The sequence below is a fragment of the Pseudocercospora fijiensis genome (assembly GCF_000340215.1).
Source record: "Pseudocercospora fijiensis CIRAD86 unplaced genomic scaffold MYCFIscaffold_8, whole genome shotgun sequence".
NCBI classification, from domain to species: Eukaryota; Fungi; Ascomycota; class Dothideomycetes; order Mycosphaerellales; family Mycosphaerellaceae; genus Pseudocercospora; species Pseudocercospora fijiensis.
Window position 1 is genome coordinate 2,622,173 of NW_006921539.1, and position 14,075 is coordinate 2,636,247.

Genomic DNA, 14,075 nt, shown 5'->3' on the forward strand with positions numbered 1-14,075 from the left:
TTATAGTTAATAACTTAGCGAGGGGAGTAATAAGAAATAGCTACGAGGGCGTAGCCTTTAGAAGGGAAGCCTATATTAGAGGGTATATAAAAGGTATATAACCGGCTAAGTAAAGCTAGACTCTTAGTGCTTTAGGTAGGGCTTAGCGCTTAGCGTTAGCCTAACTTTCTAACCTCCCTCTCTCTCCTTTATACACCTTATCGAATACTATACGCTTTTAACTATACTATCTACCTACGTACCTAACGTATTAAAGGACGTAAACTAATACTACTACTACTACTACTACTACTACTACTACTACTACTACTACTACTACTACTACTACTACTACTACTACTACTACTACTACTACTACTACTACTACTACTACTACTACTACTACTACTACTACTACTACTACTACTACTACTACTACTACTACTACTACTACTACTGCTACTACTACTACTACTACTGCTACTACTACTACTACTACTACTACTACTACTACTACTACTACTACTACTACTACTACTACTACTACTACTACTACTACTACTACTACTACTACTACTACTACTACTACTACTACTACTACTAGTAGTAACAGCATAAGCCTCTAAAGGTAGTATAACCTATAGCAATATAGGTAGCTATACTTAGTAAGAATATAAGATAGGATAGTAAACTTATTGTTTAGGCTATAGTAACTAGAGCCCTATAATATAGGCACTATTAGAGTATAACGGAAATAGTATACTATACGAGGTTAATAATCTATCTATACTACAGAAGGAGGCCTCTTTTATAGGCTTAAGGCTTAGTTCCTACCTTATAGGTATAGGGCCGGTTACTAGCTAATACTATATTATACCTATTAAAGAGACAAATAGTAAGGGAATCGACTAGTAGATAAAGGAAGCCTAGGACAAGATAGATAAGACTAATAGTAAGTCTATAGGAAAGCGCCTAGTATTATTAAACGACGATACGACTACCTAGCTAACTAAGAAGCCTAAGAAGACAATGCCTAGTACTCTAGATACTATACCGGTAGTAGCTAAAGCGACGTCGTTAAACTAGAAAAGAGCCTAGGCTAGAGCCTAGACTACTAGGCCTAGACCCCGTAGTAGTTTAAGTTAGTTTAGTTTAGTTTACTAAGCCGAGATGCTAGTTTAGTTTAGTTTAGTTTACTAAGAAACCGGTATACGGACTAGTTTGCCGGCTACGTACCGGCTACGGATAAAAACCTAACCTAAAATACGTTTAAATAGCCTAAAACATAGATATAATCGTATAGCGTATATAATATAGGGCCCCTATTACGTTCCGGACTCAATCTAAGGTCGTCGTACGTCGTCGTATATCGTCGTAGTTTAGTTAGATTTTCTCGGAAACTAGCTTAGACTAGCGGGATAAAAAACCAAACTAGAACTAAACCGGCTACCTACCGCTAAGAAACTAAACTATATACGTTTTATAGTTTAGAAACCGAACTACTATAGGGTCTAACTAGGCCTATTAAGGATCGAACCCTAATAGCGGAATTAGCTAAGTTAACGTCTAAGTAGAAGGACGCGCGTAATAGAATACTTAGAGAGCGACGAAACCTTATATAAGACCTCGAAATTAATATACTCTATCTAGCACTTAGCGAACTACTTAATATAGTAACGTAGATCCAATTACTATAAGGAATATAGACGACGATAATATTACGTAAAATTGTAAAAGACTTAAAAGTTCTAAGAAGAAGCTATAATATAAGGGAAACTAGGCCTTATAGGAAATTATCTAACGCTAGTATCCTACGCGTTACAACCTAGAAGCCGACTAACCCGCCTTCGCTAAGTAGTAGTACTAGGTAATATAGGTCGCTAACAACTAGGGCCCTTCGGATTATTTAGTAGACTTCGATAGCCTAGCGACGATTACTAGCTAGCCTACTAGCTATACTAGTCCTACTAACTAGATAGTGAAGGAGTCCTACTTATTAGTAGTAATAGTAAAAGCGACTTAAATAATAAACGAACTAGGCGCTAAATTCGAAATCCTAGAGAGCTAGGTATCTAAGTAACTAAAGGTCGCTATACTTAACTAAGATACGGTAGTCTAACTAAACTTAACCGATCCGCTTATTTAAATAGTTACTTACCGGTAGATAGCTACCGAGAAGTAGAAGAAACAAGCGGAGATTTAGGTAGAATTAGACCTCGAGCTAGTAGTAATATAAAATAAAGAAAAGGAGAAGTAGGTAGACTTCGTAGAGAAACGAGCTAAGGCTATAGTAGCTCTTAACTAATAGAGATAATAGAACGAATATCTACGTAGTAGACGGCCTACGAATAGTAAATATCTAGATAGATAAATTATAATATAATAAGGCAATATTATATCTACGTAGTAGATAGCCTACCGATAGAAACTTTTACATAATATAATAGTACGAGGGCGTACCTATTTCTTTTGTTTAGGGCAGACTATTACGCAATAGGAAGGAACGGCATAGGATAAGCTAACTAATCGAGGGCACGGCTGCCTCCTATAGTTAGCCTTCCCTTCTATATAATCGTCTACAATGACAACCTTCGTAACATCTTCGGACGCATTGGCGGAGATGCTCACACAATATTCTTCTCGAGCCACTTCTCCCAATCACCCTTGCTGAAGCTACTGGAGATAGCACCATCGGGATAACCCTGATGATGGTCAGTAAGCAGCGAGCTGGAGAAGTCAAAGATGGCAACGTACATTGAAGAAGACTGTTGGGGTGACGTGGTTGCCTTGAAGCCGATTGTGCTTGATCAAGAGCTTCAGATCGTTGGTCACGCCGTTGCCAGTATTCTTTCCAGGACCGGCAGTGATCTCTAAACGCCCGTAGATGTCTTGCTCGTCGAGGCCGACGCTGCCGGCGAGTTGGGCAAGTCTTTTGTACGTGTCGTTTCTGGCCTCGTTGACCAGGCTTTCGTCGAAGTACTCGGTCTGCTTTCCGAAGAGTGCCTTGCTGAAGTCCCAGAACTTGTCGGCATTCTGCTGGAGAACAGCTACGCCAGCCTCGTGGACCAGAGTGGAAGCCGGGTGCCATGGCTGCGCTGTCATCAACGCGCATTCCCTCGTACTGCCTGATTCAATCCGGGAAATCTCTCCTGAAACTTACCTGGATCTGCTGGCGGAACACAACTTCGACCTTCCCTGCATACTTCTGCTGGATCACGGGAACGACATCATTGTAGAATGTGTCAAACTGCTTCTTCGAGAAGGGGCAGACGTAATCGAGGACTGGCTGGCCGTCAGCTCGGCGCCATCCGCCAATAATTGCACTTGGCAAAATATACAGAATTCTATGGTATGCAGCGCTTGTGCTTTGGAGCCAGCGACGAGCTTGGCGCCTGCAAATCTTGGAGCCAACGCCATCTTGATGATGAGACTGTGCTTTGTGAGAAGAGAGGCTTGTTGAGGTGAGGTGGAGTAGTTACTGGCGTGATTGCCTTCCTGCCATTGTCATGATGCCATGCTCCTGCCTCCCCGGCACTAGGCGAGAACTCTGTTTGTCGACGCGTCACTTGCCTTCCAATCTCACATCAACATCGACCCTCACTTCATCAACATATCACCATTGACAGCAGCACCTTCTCACCACCTGCAGCTTCTACCCTCACATCAACATCGCTCCGCTATAGCAGCAACTCTCTGCCACCAGCCTCCAACCCGGCGACACGTCTGTCGCTCGCGGCATTGGAAGCGATTCTACACAAAGGTTGGTATTTGCGCACGTTTTATTTGGCTTGGCGGTTTCCTTCTTGATACGTCTTTGACTTGGGGCTTTGAGATTGAACATGGCGAAAACGCCAGTGTCCGATCTATATGAGAGGTACAAAATCGGCACCAATCGCATCGTCGAATGGTTGGCCGAGACTGGAGGCTTGCGTAAGACGAACGCAGCTGGATTGGAGGGTGAGGGTGAGTTCATCACGGTCACCACGAATGATATCACTGCTCTTGCTCAGCAGATACTCGCCGATTCGAGCTCCGCGAAAGCAGCACCGGACGGCTTGCAGAACACGATATGCGTGCTTGAGAGTGTAAGTACATTGCAGAGAGCAAGGCATGACTCCGCCGAGCGACAGCAGCTTTGGTCGTCGTCTCAGACACGGCAAGCTGGAGTCGCCCTTTGCTTTTGGAGCCGAAGAGCCCCTCCCTCTCAGACACACGCTGACCCTCGTGCCCTTCGCATTTAGGTGATTGCGAACAGGGCTGAGTGTGCTATTTGGTATTCGAAGCAAGCGCAAAATGCCGATAACAAGCAAGACAAGAAACAGAACCGTCCCAAGGCCGGACACCAGCATTTCATCGACGTTCTGCGCGGCGCTCTGACATGTCTGAAAGAAGTTCTTGCGAAATTTGCTGTCCCTGAGAGCGGTCATCGTAGACGCCGGGGAGCCAAGAATACTGCCAGGGCACGAGGAAATCCACCGAACAACGATGTCTTTCGCAACATCTATCAAGGTCTCCAACTCGATGAAAGCAGTGACATCGACGGCATCCAGGTGACTTTGGCGACGACCAATCTTCAATCCGACGGCAGAGCGTTCAAGCCAACTTTCAAGCTTGAGTCGCTCGAAGAAGACAAAGAATTTGCCATGTGGTGCTTGCTACGGGACTGCCACGAAATTCGGGACTTCATTCGATCGCTTTGGGAGTCATACGCGAATGGTCAGGTCACCATCATGACTGCAGCGGATGTTACAGAGAAAGCTTTCGTCCTCATTGGCCGTGCAGCGGAAATTTTCGCAGCTGATTTTCCATCGCTTGCGACGTTCGACCAAATAGCAGATCATATCGGATGGAAATCTGTTGTCGAGGATCCGAGAGACGAAGAATCGGTACACCAGAACCCCCTCCTTTGTATTCCCGCGTACATCGAAATGAGCCGTTCGCGAGAGCTCCACGGTCTCTCGGAGAAAGAAGTAGGCTCGAAGCAACACTTGGATCTCTTGGAGGAAGTGAGGAGCAGCCAACTAGGAGCCCGCCTTGTCGACATGGTGATTGAGAGGGAGAATCGTGGCAACGACTGGGTCCAGCTACTCGCGGTGTTCTGCGACACATTCATTGGGCAGCAATTCGAGGCACATTGTGATGGCATCCCCCTCAAGATCGCTACGGTCATCAATTACCAGATCTACATGGACATCATCGCCATCACCGCCAGGAACAAATACTCGGTTCCATGCGCATTAATCGATGCTCATGGACTTATCAATCGCCGTCTCAATGACTTTGGATCCAAAGCAGAGGACGCAATCAAGGACCATATATTCAGAAAGAAGTTTTTGACATGCGCCAAGCGTCAACAGATTTTACAGAATCTCACCAATGTTCCCAGATCTTTGATACTGGAAGCAGGTGTTGGATACGCACGCTTTTCAGAATCTACGATTACCAACTTCCCGGTATTCGCAGGACGCATCTCGGTCCACAACTTCGTGGCGAGCTCAATCGATGGCCTAGAAGCTTGCGACGAGGAAGGGATCTCGACATGTGTCGCTACCCTGTACAGAGCATGCCGCACCTCCGGTCTTCTTCGCAAGAGCTGGAAAGACATGGAACAGCTGATCGGCCGAGCCGACCCCAAATCTATTGGATTCCGCGATCTAAACAGCAGCGAGAAGCCTTTGAGACAAATCGCGAAGAATTTCGGCCTTGCCATGGGGGTCTCTGCCAGAGAATATAGCAAAGAGAGCATAGCACGCAGAGGAGGCGCCGACGCACGAGTCCCACTCCCCACTCCCAAACAGGTCGAAGGCCGTCGACAGCACCTCCAAGCCCTTTCACCGCAGCTTGCCCACCGACTCGACTTCGAACAGGCTCTGAAAGTCGTCGGTCTACCAATGGGTCAAGCAGCCCTGACGACTCTCCATAGCACAGTTTCTTCGATCCTCGATGATGATGAAAACCCCATCGACGCCGATATCAAAGTCCGTTGGCAATTTACCCGAAAATTGAGTCACGTCGATCTCCTCTCCGTCTGGACCTCTGTCCTCGATGTCCCAGGAACTCGAGCGGGTTTCGATTTCCATGGTTTGTTCCTCAAATTCTGCTGGTATATGGATCAAATCAGGCAGAATCGCGCGGATTTCCCGAAGGATTGGACGTTGATACAGGTTGTGGATGAGGTTCTTTGGGAGGCTGCGGCTGTGGAGAGCAATGGTGGTGGTTTGCGTGCGTTGGGTGCGACGGCGCTGGGGTTTGTTGCGAGGTTGTTTGCGCAGGAAGAGAAGCCTTCGGAGTTTTACGATGGGGCTGAGCTGGCGCATGCAGGACAGCTGTGTCAAAAGTATAAGATGAAGGAGAGAGCTACATAGGTTGACTGCATGGATACTCACCTCAATTAATGGAATGGCTCTCAGCTCTGCAGTTTGATGCCTTCTATGCCCGCCGCGGAAGTTTGAGTTGTCTGAGAACGTCTGGGTCGCTCTGAGCCAATCACAAAAGCACACGACGAAGGAGAGGGATCAGTTGCATTCACGATACTCACCCGGACTAATAAAATGGCTCTCAGCTCTGCATTTTCATGTTTTCTATGCCCGCCGCGGAAGTTTGAGTAGTGTGAGCACGTCTGTCTTGCGTTGAGCTGAATGATGGTCGACTGCATAACACTGATGGCATGGCTCTCGTCTCTGCGACTCTCTGGTCTCTGTGCCCGTCGCAGAAGTTCTCGTGCTTCGAGCGCCGTAAGTCTTGTCTGAGCGGGGCGATGATGATTGCATGGTATTGAGTGCTCAGCTCTACAATTCTGCAGGGAATCGATAGCTCAGCTCGGCGGATCTATGGCTTTCGTGCTCGTCCCTGGTAGGGTTGAGTGGTTTGTGCAGGCCCGCATTGCTTCGAGTGTTGCTTAACTTTTAAGCTGGATGGATCTCATCTGCATTGATCGATGGCTCCTATAATTTCCATGCCAGTGAGGGACGTTTGAATGCTTCGAGCACGTCCGTGCCAACTTGAGTGTGAGCAGGACCTTTGCCATGCAGCAGCAGTAGCAGGATTGGAAACCTGTAATCAACTCTATTACTCGATGTCTGCTGTGCTGGCGACGGAGATCCCAGTGTCTGTAGCACGTCCGTGTTACCTTGGGCGTTGACAGCATGCTTGCCAGAGAGGAGTATTACAAGGGACGTTCGGCCTGCTCAACTCCTCTGCTGTATCGCCGACAGGAGTCTTCATGACTCGAGCATGTCCGCGTTACCTTGAGGGTGGACAGCATGTAACTCCTCAGGCGGCCACTGTCATCGTATTCAGTACCGAGCAACCATGCGCTTCTCGAACAAGAAGCATACTCATAGCCTTGTCATCCCACACAATGGCAGAATAGCGGCTCACGACTATCGAAGTTTATTTATAGATACCTTGTTTGAGGCTAGTGGATGCCTGCCGACCCTGCCACGCGGATTTTTTTGGAAGTAAGACTTCTGCTGTTGTTATGCAGGAGGTAAATCGAATATAACCGGCTGTGTATTTTTGGTACAAATCGAAGCTCGGCTATATGTCTTGTTGCGCGACCAAGTGTTGTTTGAAGGTGATGCGGTCGAGCGAGGCGATGATGCTGGTAAAAAGACGTGATCGTGAATCGTGATCGTGATTCATAGATGATGTGCAAGAATCCAGAAGAAAGTAAGGTCTGACGCTCGTATCTAGTGTCTCGTGAGTAGGAATTCGGAAAAGCTTGGAGAAGACGGATCTGCTTTGAGGTCTTGCGTTAGCACTTGTCAAAAGCTGCGAACTGTCAACCGTCGTAAGGTGGATAGATGGGTTGGCACTCGACTTTTCGCTAGTCTTGCAGATGGTGTGTTGCACTTGACAGAATAGGCGAATATGCATCGTCGTAGTGAACGGCGTAGAGGTTCGAAGACTCACGAGCGAGCGCGAGACTACGATGGTGCAGGCCAAACACCTGCCGCATCGTAGCGTGACATTTGGCAGTTGAATCTGTGGCATCATCGTTTCATCGACTTACATCGATGTTGCCTTCGTGGGCTGTGGTCGCTCGTCCGTCGCAGATATTCTTATGATCATGCATAGCCGTTGGATTCGTCTTGTGTCGTACATATGGAGTGTTTGATCGTCCTGTTCAACCTAAAACCCGCATCTGCGGCACGTCTCGACAATGAGGAGGGCCAGACTGCAATGGTTTGCGAAGTATTCAAGTTGTTTCGAGAATAATAAAATGATGGCGCCTTATCAGAGGTACGGCTTGTGGCCAGGAGTCCAGGACTCAATTATTCCGACAGGATTTCTGCGAGCGATAGTTTGAGATCCAAGGCGTATGAAGCTTCGGCAATTCTTCGAGTCATGACTGTTAGCGTATCGATTTGCTTTGTGCATTGCGGTGTCATGTTTTCGCATGCTCAAAGTGTCTGGCTTTGGCGCACAGGTCCGATTCCGCTGCTTGCTGCGAAGACGTCATGCGATTGAGCTGGCCGGCACTCTTGCTTTAGCCAGACGTTGGCGTACGGGAAGGCAAGCGCGACCGTAGTCGCCGTGTGGCACAATTGTTGGTCCAAGCCTGCTACGCCATGGCTCTTTCGGTTCAGTTCAGCATCCCAGATGCTCATGGCTTGGGAAGTTGCGCAAGTGTATTCTACAGGATTGCGGCGCGCGGTACCAGGCTCTATTGACACAGAATTGCATGATACTCGATAGAACTAGCGGACGTTGCGTTGTGGTCAGTGGCTGTCAAGGGACCTGCATTTGGAAGTCGAATGCCGTTCTAGACTGCCCAGTGATATTCTACATTGGGGCATGGCCTGGCCTGTCCGTTCACTGCTCAAGCCTCAAGGATAGGCTCTGTCTCCTCATTCTCGAAGGAGCATGAATTGGACGTTATAACGAGGTGGCAGACTCAGCTTGTGAGACCACAGATGCCAGCAAGGAACATTGAACTCTGCACTCAGTAATAATAAGCAAGTCACCGAGCGTTTTTGCTCCAAGATCGTGGGCCACACAGTCAAGTTCGAGGAGAGAGTCACGCACGATAGAAGTACTGGAGGAGATGATGCAGATGTGCAAGACAGGGCCAGCCAGCCCCTTCACGTCCATTTCCTGATTCGGGACTTCGTAGAAAGACAGCGCCAGGCCAAGACATCCAATGGTCAGCCTGCCACAGTCCATGCAGTTTTGCGTTCGGTGGCATGGCATGGCATGGCATGGCATGGCATGGGCGGAGGGAGGGCCGGCGTGGTGTGATTGCTGGCCGGATAGAATACTACCGCTTTGCTTTGCGGCCTTGATGCGACTCTTCAGCTGCGTACAAACGTCCGGCTTGGGGTTTGCGGTGCAGTAGTACTTGAGCTAGCATACGCCACGAGTCTAATTGCACGCCTCTTCCGTGTGCTCTCACAAGGTTTGTCGTCCACGTTGTGAGAGGACGGATCGGGCAGGCGGCGAGAGATCGGCAATCTCGAAGCATCAGCATCTCCGCGCGTGGCATCCTTGCAGTCACGGCGAACCTTCGAAACAGGTCGACGACTCGCCTCGTGCTCACAGCACATCACAACATCGCCGTACCGTCCGAGCCGCTGCCAGCCCGACCGAGCCTCACCGGGCTCGCAGCCGCCAGCCAAGCGCTGGTACGGTACAGCTGCTGCCCACGATGCTGGATGCATGTGGAGGGCGTCAATGGGAGCAGCCGATCGATAATACAATATTCGCTGAATGCAGGTGTCTGCGCGCACGACTTCCCCCGTGAACTCAATCTGACGCTGCCGGACTCCACTGACTTTGTCCCGCTGTGCTTGTGCCCTTGCCCTTGCCCTTGATCATAGCATTCCATATTGTTCATTCATGCTCGCCTCGCCCACGAGCCCATGCACGGCCATACTGCGCGCTCAGCTATTCTTAACACCACCACGTTATCGCGCCGCTGAGCACAGGCCCCGCCCCGCCCCGCCCCGCCCCGTCCTGCCCTGCCCTGCCCTTCTGCCCTCTGCATGCCACACGCCAAGCCCAACCGCCAACCAGAGACCGAGAGGGGGTCGCAAAGAAACTCCACTGGCTCCTACGCTACGTCGCTATCGATACAGCATTTCATTAACACCGCCAGCCTCGTCGCCGCCTCTGTCTTCGCCCACCTCCCTCCCAGGAAACGCTCGGCCCTCTGGACCTTCTGATTTGCCAGTACATGGCGATCCTGTCTGCAAACACGCCCTTTCCCTCAACGTTTTCGTTTCGCCTTCATCAGAGGTCTTGCGACAGCGCCACCGGGAGAGCTACGACCACGGCGACAGAGGCGATGTGCATGTGCGGAGAACATCGACCTGGGCATCGATATTGAACACCTCGCATTACGCATGGCCTCCAGCATCAAGACCGAAGATGCATTCCATCACGCATCCATGCCAGACACGTCCGCTGCTGAAGCCGCCCTCAAGGCAAAGTTGTCGAGAAAGCGTACCAAGACCGGATGCCTAACTTGTCGAAAGCGACGCATCAAATGCGGTGAGGAGCGACCCGTGTGCAAGAATTGCATCAAGAGCAAACGGCACTGCGAAGGCTACAACCAACGCGTTGTCTTCAAACCTCCACACTTCGAGTATCAACCCATCGCTAATGGCGCAGCTCACATCACCTTTCCTGCCGGTCCCTTCATGGAGACACAGCAGACGGAGGCACCGCCCGCGCCCGCGCCGCCTCTTGATCCGGCCATGTATGGTCAATTGCGACCTCGGCCTACCGAGCAACAGTTCATGACTGTGTTCGATCAACATACACAGCAAATTGTTCGCATTCCAGTCCCTCCACAACAACCCCATCATCCTTCCCAGCTGCCACCGAATGACCACTGCCAACCATTTGCTGCACCACCCGTCATTAGTCCAGGACATATGATCCAAGATCCATTTCGATCGCACCAGTATGCTCAACAGGTTGCAACCCAAGTATATCAGCAGCAAGACTCCCAGCTTGGACCTGCATCAATGCACACCGTTCCCGGAAGCAATGGTGTAGCTCCTCCACCTGCTGATAACCACACGGCGACGCCAGCGACTGTGCCAGGCGATTATCTTGGGCAGGCCTACGGACAGCCGGTTCAGCCTATGACCCATGCACAGCACGATGCGTTGCATTTGCCTCCAGCGCATCAACCACGCGTGGGAAGCCAAAAGACCGCAGATCAGGAGCAGTTCGTATCTGCGCCAACGCCTGCGTCTTCACGAACAATGTCAATGTTACAGACTCCTCTGGTGGAATCTCAGCAGTGGACTCCAAATGCTTACATTCCCAGGCCGGAGTTGTCTAGACCAATAGACTACCAGCTGGAGTTTCAGCATGCTCAATACGGGATCAAGCAGAGTGCTCATGTCAAAGGAGAATCCGAGGACCAGACAACCCCGGAGCTTTATGAGCATGAATATCACGCGCCGCAGAATGCGACGCCAACTTATCTCTTGAATGCTGCTGCTGTAGAATACCAGGATGATGATTACTACGACATTCATTCGGATGAAGAGCAGGACGTGGATGCAGCGATGATCCAAGGTCGAGATCATCAGCGACAACGAACACTCAACAGGATATTGGCAAGAAATCAGATCGGTGGACGCGATCTGCAGATTCGCAGGTACGATACCTTCCTCTATGCGGGCATTCTCGACACATACAAGGTCGAGAACGTTGCCAATCCTTTGAAGAACCCTGCCACTGCACGCGTCTTTGCACACTTCATCTCAGCCACCGGACCAAGTCTTTCCATCTTTGAGCGCCATCCCAGGAACACCTCGGTCCTCTTTCACGAAGGTTCTATTCCCCTTTCCCAGCAAGGCTTGTGGACATACACCCTTCCCATGGCCGCCTTGCATCACCAAGGCCTCCTGCATGCAATGTTAGCCCTCGGAAGTCTCCACATAGCCCGATTGCAAGATGCATCAGTTACACCTTCTATCCAGCACTATGCTTGGGCGCTCAAACGTGTTCATGCGTCCGTAAGCAATCCGCAAAGCCGCCTGAAGCTTACGACTATTGCCGCATCGATGCTTCTTGGCTTTTACGAAGTCATGACAGCAGATCATATGAAGTGGAATACGCACTTGGCGGGTGCGAAGCAATTATTCGTTGAGACTGACTTTGTAAAGATGACACAGGAATTCCGTCAACTGAAGTTACAACGAGCGGCAACACATCAAGCCAGAATGGAGCGCTCGTACAGCTCGCCAGCGTCGCCCGAAGCATTCTCGCAAGAGGACCTTCTCGATCAGATACCCGACATTGACGAACGTCTGGTCAGCGAGATGATTGGACGTGAGGTGCGCTATGGAGGATATGGTCGGGTAGAGGGACCGCCAAGCGCCATTCCACCAGAGCTGGACCTAAGCAAATTCGAAATCCTGAAAGATCTGTACTGGTGGTACTGCAAGCAGGATGTCTACCAAAGCATTGTCAGCGGCAATGCCCTGCTGTAAGACGGATGTTCTCCAGTGCAAGATTTATGCTGACGGGCCTAACAGTATGGACTTCAACCGATGGGCTAATTGTCCACCTCGAGCCCCAATGGGCAAAGTTGATGCAGTGCATGGCTCATTTGATCACCTCGTCCTTCTTCTTGGCAGAATCGCAGACTTCTCCTCCAAGGACCGAGAACGAAAGCTGAAGCAAATCCAGGCCAATGGTGGTCGGTGGAAACCATTGCCAGGCACGCCGGGTATGAACATTCGGCAAGCACCTCCACAGGCCAGTCAGCCGCCAACCCCCGTGTCTGCCAGCTTTCCGCCTCCAGGAAATCCCTTTGCCGCTCCAGGTCCGCCGATGGGTGAGCCGCCTCCGATGCCCGCATTTTACGGCATGGCACCGCCGCCACGCGCAAATGTGCAAATGCCGGCGTCCTACACGCCATCTGGAGACCACGCGGTACGAACGCCGCAAAGTGCCCGACCACCCGACCTTCTGGACACTGACCTCGCTGCTGCGACGCAAGCAGCACTCGCCGAATATGGTCGCATTCGGTCAGCTCTGCACACATTCGCGAACAGTCTCGGTCCTGGCTTCCAACCTCTTTCGTCTGCAGAACAGATACCAATGACGACTGCTTTTGGTGATGCGAAGTCTTATCGCTCTTATGACATCGGCTGCTTATGGGCAATCTATAATATGGCCATCATTATCACAATCCGGTCGCATCCACACATGCCTCCCGCAATGCACATGGCAGCGGGCATTGCAGCTCCCGAGACGGCGCCATACGCAAGGGAGATAGGGCGCATTGTCGCTGGCATCGTGCCTGGTCCGTCAGATGCTGGGCTTAACCCAAGCCTCGGCGCTGCACTGTGCGAGAGCTGCATGCCCTCGTTCTTCGCTGCAGTGCAATATCAGGAGCCAGCACAGCGCTGGGAGACGGTCACGCGTATTTTCGATATAGCCAAAAGAACTGGCTGGGGCAGCGCAGAATTGATCGCAAATGGCTGTGAGACTGCATGGGTCAAGGCCGCTGCCATAGGCAGAGGGCCGCCGTATACAAGAATTGTGAGATCCGAGACTAGCGAGGATCCTAGACTCAATGGTAGCTGGGAGAGACTTGATCCGAATGCTCAGCCCAACGAGAACGATGAGTCCGATAGACGACTGGTGAAGACAAAAGCGAATGCGAGGCTCAACTGGGCCGTAGGGGTAATTGGTGTGGAAGAGGACATCAATAGGATACGAATCTCGGATCAGTAGTGGACGACAGACACTAATGTTGATGCAGTGCAACGACGCATTGCGCCTTCACAACTTGGGTGAAGGTCACTGTAAAGATCCGACTGATTGAGCTGTCCACGATTCTCTGAACAAAGAAATTCTGTTCCATTAGCGTTCTTCAGCGAGCACAGCGGCTATGGCAAGAAAAGGTTTGGGCAAAGGAACAAGGATTGAAGGTAAGCTTGTCGTATTTCCTCATCTTCTGATACAAGAGGAAAATCTCGCCTGGCTGTAGCAGCAGTCATTCATAACTCAGACGGAAAATCAATGGCGCGCACGAGGTCAGGCTCCAATGCAGGCTTCCAAGCGACAAGTCGAGGCCGAAGCAAGTCAGCAACACTCGTGCCGGCTTTTTTTGGTGCTGCGGA

General features: G+C 50.3%; 3 protein-coding genes across 3 annotated transcripts; 2 read left to right on the forward strand and 1 right to left on the reverse strand.

Moving 5' to 3' along the window:
• Positions 1-2,470: 2,470 nt before the first annotated feature.
• Positions 2,471-3,436, reverse strand: MYCFIDRAFT_61339 (uncharacterized protein). Its single transcript, XM_007931587.1, has 4 exons — positions 3,318-3,436; positions 3,140-3,261; positions 2,734-3,069; positions 2,471-2,681 (listed from the first exon to the last, which is right to left on the reverse strand). The coding sequence occupies exons 1-4, from the start codon at positions 3,394-3,396 to the stop codon at positions 2,604-2,606; spliced, it is 615 nt and encodes a 204-aa protein (XP_007929778.1). The 5' UTR covers positions 3,397-3,436; the 3' UTR covers positions 2,471-2,603.
• Positions 3,437-3,818: 382 nt separating this feature from the next.
• MYCFIDRAFT_85533 (uncharacterized protein) lies at positions 3,819-6,344 on the forward strand (the record flags this gene model as incomplete). The annotated part of the gene is made up of 2 exons (XM_007932046.1): positions 3,819-4,064; positions 4,263-6,344. 2 exons carry the CDS (start codon positions 3,819-3,821, stop codon positions 6,342-6,344), a joined length of 2,328 nt encoding a protein of 775 aa, XP_007930237.1.
• Positions 6,345-9,124: 2,780 nt separating this feature from the next.
• MYCFIDRAFT_216484 (uncharacterized protein) lies at positions 9,125-13,814 on the forward strand (the record flags this gene model as incomplete). The annotated part of the gene is made up of 4 exons (XM_007932047.1): positions 9,125-9,216; positions 9,497-9,605; positions 10,263-12,430; positions 12,480-13,814. The coding sequence occupies 4 exons, from the start codon at positions 9,125-9,127 to the stop codon at positions 13,684-13,686; spliced, it is 3,576 nt and encodes a 1,191-aa protein (XP_007930238.1). The 3' UTR covers positions 13,687-13,814.
• Between the last annotated feature and the right edge of the window lie 261 nt (positions 13,815-14,075).

Bases quoted from the DNA above. Each gene is read 5' to 3' on its own strand.
- MYCFIDRAFT_61339 (XM_007931587.1), bottom strand. From the start codon at position 3,396: ATGGCGTTGGCTCCAAGATTTGCAGGCGCCAAGCTCGTCGCTGGCTCC. The intron at 3,262-3,317 runs GTATATTTTGCC...ACGGCCAGCCAG, and splicing joins GCTGCATACCATAGAATTCT to TCCTCGATTACGTCTGCCCC. The intron at 2,682-2,733 runs GTACGTTGCCAT...GACCATCATCAG, and splicing joins CCCCAACAGTCTTCTTCAAT to GGTTATCCCGATGGTGCTAT.